The sequence below is a fragment of the Babylonia areolata genome, chromosome 13 (assembly GCF_041734735.1).
Source record: "Babylonia areolata isolate BAREFJ2019XMU chromosome 13, ASM4173473v1, whole genome shotgun sequence".
NCBI lineage: Eukaryota > Metazoa > Mollusca > Gastropoda > Neogastropoda > Buccinidae > Babylonia > Babylonia areolata.
The window spans coordinates 9,762,292-9,768,291 of NC_134888.1; the positions used below are offsets into that span (position 1 = coordinate 9,762,292).

At 44.4% G+C, this 6,000-nt stretch overlaps 1 protein-coding gene across 5 annotated transcripts in view; it reads left to right on the top strand.

The window, feature by feature from the left end:
- The window catches only part of LOC143289046 (peripheral plasma membrane protein CASK-like), a 661,124-nt gene that overhangs the window by 281,963 nt on the left and 373,161 nt on the right, over nt 1-6,000 (top strand). For all 5 annotated transcript variants that reach the window (XM_076597850.1, XM_076597848.1, XM_076597849.1 and 2 more), the window contains exon 5: nt 4,771-4,848. In XM_076597850.1, coding sequence (XP_076453965.1) covers nt 4,771-4,848 — 78 coding nt within the window. The remainder of the gene's footprint in view (nt 1-4,770; nt 4,849-6,000) is intronic.

Sequence of the window (6,000 nt, forward strand, 5' to 3'; positions counted from 1 at the left end):
TGGTCGTAACCCAGACACACTGCCTACTTTTGAAATAGGCGGGTCAGTGACTGAATATAAACAAGTAGTAATATTCCATGGAGTATATCTCACATCAAAACTGACATGCAATATACACTTGGAATACCTCATGACGAAGGCTAGAAAAAGCGTGAACTTATAAAGATTGTTAGCCGGCAACACTGGGGTCAGGATACCTCTGTATTTATACACCTAGCAACATCGCCAGTACGCTCAAAGCTAACCTATGCAAAGAGATTTTTTCTACACCAAAATACATGTTAAGAAATTACAAAGCGGAGATAGAAAAGCATAGAAGCTTGCTATAGGTGTTCCAATTCATGCTCCAACTTTAAAAAACATGCACAGAGATTGAAATATTACCCTTCGAAGAACAGATGAAACGTGCAGTAGCAAAGTATATCAACATATGAAACTTGCATCAGCAAAGTATATCTTGAGAAGTACAACAGTTCAAAATTCAAATACTGCCGAGATCAGTTTAAAATCAAACCTTCATTTCCCTGAAAGAGCAGTCTATTCACTCCCTCACGACTATAGGTACTTATACCTGTGGAATATTTACAACATGAGGAGTGAACCCAAATCAAACAGCCCCTCGGTTATCATTCACGACAATACCTAAATGGGAGATAAACCACGCATCATTTGACATGAATTACCTAGATTCAAAGAAAGCTGAAGGTTCTGCTGTCTCCGCTTTTCTTCAATCTCACATACAAGAACATTATCCAAATCATTTAAAAATGCATACAGATGGTTCAGTACTTGATAACAAACATGCAGGGGCACCATTTACAATCCCGTCATTAAAAGTAGAAAAGTACTATCATATCGGTAAAGATTTTTCTATATTCACAGCAGAACTTATGGCTATATTAATGGGATTAAATCATTTAATCAATCTTCCCATTACCATATTTCAAGTGTTGTTTTGTGTCGATTCTAAATCTGTATTACAAACATTAAAATCTTTTGATTTGAAGACAAGAGGAGAACTCGTAACAGAAATTCGTCATGTAATTCATTTTTTGACCATCCGTGGTACCAGTTGTGGGAAATGAGCGGATGGATCGCTGTGCGAAAACTGCCGTAATAAATATTTAGAACGCCATAGAAATTCGTATCCCATTCTCATTACAAGAAGGTAATTCTCCACTGGAGAAAACCTGCTGGAACCATGTCAATAAACAGAAACAGGAGTCTGACCCTGTCAGAGAAAATGCTGACTATAGCTCGCGCGAAACTTTTCGTGTGCTTTCTTTTAAAACAAAAGGACATTACAGTATCAGAAGGCTCACCAGTTTAATATACAGACTACGACAGGATGCCATAAAAACAAAACATACATTTAAAGTAACTTGTACTTGTGGTAATGAAATTACCCCCAAACATATCATGTGTGAATGTCAACAGTTAAAATATGTCTACCTCTTTCATTTACAAACTGTGCAGTTCCATCTGCTCCCATTAGAAACGTTTTATATGACAATGAACTTGTGTTTGAAATAGTTAATAGTTCAATTAGGAGCCCCATTGCCTCCTTGTAATTTTACCGGTTGAATAGTTCGTTCGTTTTTATTTTGTCTGTGTTCTTTTTTTATGCTAATTGAGGAGAGAGGAATAGGGAAAGTAGTGATGATTTAAGACATAGGTGGGGTGGGGAAGGTGATAGATTTTCGTCTAAAATCACAGATGTGGATGGAGGCTAAACGAAAGAACGAACACACACACACACACTGAGCGAGGACAGACATTGCCACATTGTCCGTCAGCCTCCTTCACCACTCTTAACCCCCACCTCTCCACCCCTCCACCCCCACCCATCACAGTCACTTGGCTAACACTTCAGTGTATAAGTTAAGCAGAGCTGGGTCATCCCCCGCGGACATGGGGTGCTAACTGTGTGCAAGGTGGTCCACACATGCAGTGGTAATGACACGCGGGTGCCAGTCAGCGTGAGGAAGAGTGCCCTGCCAGAAAACACACATTAGCTTCTGTCACAAGACACGGCGCTCTCTGCTGTAGGTGTTGGCCCCGCCATCAGTCATGCTGGTGATGTCATCAGTCATGTTGGTGATGTCATCAGTCATGCTGGTGATGTCATGTTGGTGATGTCATCAGTCATGCTGGTGATGTCATCAGTCATGTTGGTGATGTCATCAGTCATGCTGGTGATGTCATGTTGGTGATGTCATCAGTCATGTTGGTGATGTCATCAGTCATGTTGGTGATGTCATGTTGGTGATGTCATCAGTCATGTTGGTGATGCCATGTTGGTGGTGTCATCAGTCATGTTGGTGATGCCATCAGTCATGTTGGTGATGCCATCAGTCATGTTGGTGATGTCATGTTGGTGATGTCATCAGTCATGTTGGTGATGTCATGTTGGTGATGCCATCAGTCATGTTGGTGATGCCATCAGTCATGTTGGTGATGTCATCAGTCATGTTGGTGATGTCATGTTGGTGATGTCATCAGTCATGTTGGTGATGTCATGTTGGTGATGCCATCAGTCATGTTGGTGATGTCATCAGTCATGTTGGTGATGTCATGTTGGTGATGTCATCAGTCATGTTGGTGATGTCATGTTGGTGATGCCATCAGTCATGTTGGTGATGCCATCAGTCATGTTGGTGATGCCATCAGTCATGCTGGTGATGTCATCAGTCATGTTGGTGATGTCATGTTGGTGATGTCATCAGTCATGTTGGTGATGCCATCAGTCATGTTGGTGATGTCATCAGTCATGTTGGTGATGTCATGTTGGTGATGCCATCAGTCATGTTGGTGATGTCATGTTGGTGATGCCATCAGTCATGTTGGTGATGTCATCAGTCATGTTGGTGATGCCATCAGTCATGTTGGTGATGTCATGTTGGTGATGCCATCAGTCATGTTGGTGATGTCATCAGTCATGTTGGTGATGTCATGTTGGTGATGTCATCAGTCATGTTGGTGATGCCATCAGTCATGTTGGTGATGCCATGTTGGTGATGTCATCAGTCATGTTGGTGATGCCATCAGCCATGTTGGTGATGCCATGTTGGTGATGTCATCAGTCATGTTGGTGATGCCATCAGCCATGTTGGTGATGCCATGTTGGTGATGTCATCAGTCATGTTGGTGATGCCATCAGTCATGCTGGTGATGTCATGTTGGTGATGTCATCAGTCATGTTGGTGATGCCATCAGTCATGTTGGTGATGTCATGTTGGTGATGTCATCAGTCATGTTGGTGATGCCATCAGCCATGTTGGTGATGTCATCAGTCATGTTGGTGATGTCATCAGTCATGCTGGTGATGTCATGTTGGTGATGTCATCAGTCATGTTGGTGATGCCATCAGTCATGTTGGTGATGCCATGTTGGTGATGTCATCAGTCATGTCGGTGTTGCCATGTTGGTGATGTCATCAGTCATGTTGGTGATGCCATGTTGGTGATGTCATCAGTCATGTTGGTGATGTCATCAGTCATGTTGATGGTGCCTGCAAAGGATGTGCCAGTGTCTCAGGCGTAACCAGTGAGATGTACATGTACATAGTAATGCAGGTCACTGAGCGCCATCCCTTTCCGTGGGAGTGTCGTTCAGTCGGTGAAGAACGGTGCGTCTGTGTGTGGGGATGGGGCGGGAGGGGGGCTGGGAGAGAGAGAGAGATGGAGACAAGGCCATTTGTTCCAGTTTTTGTTCCACCAGATGTGATTCAGTATAATTTGTCACCACATGCACTGGACATACACTGTGTTGAACTAAACCTCGTTTTCTTCTCTTGTCGTCGATATTAGACAAACAAATGAATAAATAAATAAATAAGACGATGTTCCTGGAATTTAAATAGAATTTGTTTACATTCAGTGTGTTTGGTTAATCAAAGAAAAAAGACACCGCAGGGAGTAATGAAACAAACAAGGGATGCTCACAAGGAATGAGGCAGCTAATCAAAAGGCATTACGCAATGGAACATGCTGAAAGTTCTTTTCTGGCTAATTTTAACCAAATAGCCCCCAGCCCCCAAAAATAGAAAAGTGGAGAAACAATCACTGAACTCGTGAAGCTAATGAAGAAGCTCAGAGCTTTGCGTTGTGAGCTTGCTGCGTCAGGTTGACCTGACAGAACAGCGTATGGTTTTGAGGAGAGCATTTCTTCATGTTTTTGTATAATTCTGTTCAGCAATATTCTGTTCAGCCAGTCTTCATGATGTTACTAATGTTAGTATGGTACTATTCAACCAGCATCTTCTGGGCAGAGAGGGAGAGGGGGGTGAGAGAGAGAAAGGGGGAACGGGGGGCAGTGGAGACAACTTTTTCGGGTGTACTTTGCTTGCGCGTTCGATCGCACGCTGTGTGTATGTGAATGTGTGAGAGAGAAAACATCTTTGTTTTGCGTGTGCTGACTTGTGAAACATCGCGTTAAACTTTCTCTCTCTCTCTCTCTCTCTCTCTCTCTCTCTCTGTTTGTCTTTACCTGTGTTTGTTTCTCTCTGTTTCTCTCTACATTGTGTTGTGTGTGTGTGTGTGGGGGGGGGGGGAGATGTGGGAAGGGGTGTGGAGGTGTGGGATGGGGTGTGTGTGTGTGCTCAACATTGTAATGGGTCAGAAGGCCTTCTACAATAAAACATTTCTTTCTTCTCTACATTGTGTTTTTTATGCACTTGCGCGTGCGGACGCGCGCGTTCACGTGTATGTGTACGTATGCATCGCGTATCTACGCAAAGGAAAACTGAATGCATTGCTCTGTCTGTTACAGCATGGATGGAGCAGACCTGGCCTTTGAGATCGTCAAGAGAGCGTCCGCTGGCTTCGTCTACAGTGAAGCCGTTGCCAGGTAAGCAATCACGCTCACTAGCACACTGACAACTTGCTGGAGGTATCTGCAGACAGGAACCTTCATGTTGTTCGCTAACCCTGTCCTGGCTTCGCTTACAGCTACAGACACGGCTGTGGTCAGTGCTGTGGTCAGTGCTGTGGAAAAAGGGCATCAGTTGCTGGGCAGTGGGATCACTCCCAACCAGGTCTGAGGCCCCACGAGTTTGAGGAACTCGTTCCAGGACTAGCCCGTGTATGTCACTTGTGTTCAGTCTTCGTCAGGCAATGGACCCAGGTCCTCAGCGGTCTCCCTCCCGTTCAGGGGAACTGGTATAATCATTTTCATGTAGAACTGATACAAGCTAAACTTGAAAATATTGTCACAAGCGCATGGAACTGTTTATTTTTGGTGTGTGTGTGTGTGTGTGTGACTGGACCACCAGCGCTTTAAGGTAATTCTTATGGCGAATTAAAAGCAGTAATATAAAAGCAATGATGATATTTAAAAACAAAAACAAAACATCAGCAACCACTACCATCGAACAAACAAACGAACCAAATACCTGAGTTTTACACGGCAACACGGGAACCAACATCAGGGATCAATAATACCGTGCTCAGATACTTTTTGTCCATGGACTTTGTAAGCCGTACTTAACTACTTTTTGTCTGCAGACTTTTCTTTCTTTCTTCTTTCTTTTTTTCTTTTTTGCTGTGTGGATTTTTTGTGTGCTGCTGTGGACTATTTTTTCTTCCCACTGGCAAGTTGAACTCCATCGGGACGGGAAAATCCCGTTTTCAGTTCCCGGACTCGTTTGGATTGTGAACACTTCGCAGACGGGCGAACCAGTTCCATACCAAACTACCGTACCCCACCACCGCCTCCACACCTTCACCCCACCCCCCCCATCCTTCCCTCTATTCGCCTCCCGGAGGGTGGTGGGGGTGGTGGTGGCGGTGTGTGTGTGTGGAGGGAGTGGTGGGGAGAGGGGCCTGGTTGTTTGCCATCGATTGAGCGCGAGCGAGGTTTTACGAGGAGGAACTGAGCGATTTTCTGGATCAAAGCTCAAGTGGTGCGACTGTCCTTGCTCTCTCTCTCTCTCTGCGCGTGCGCGTGTGTGTGTGTATGTATGTTTGTGTGTGTGTTAGTTCGTGCGCGCGTGTTTGTTCT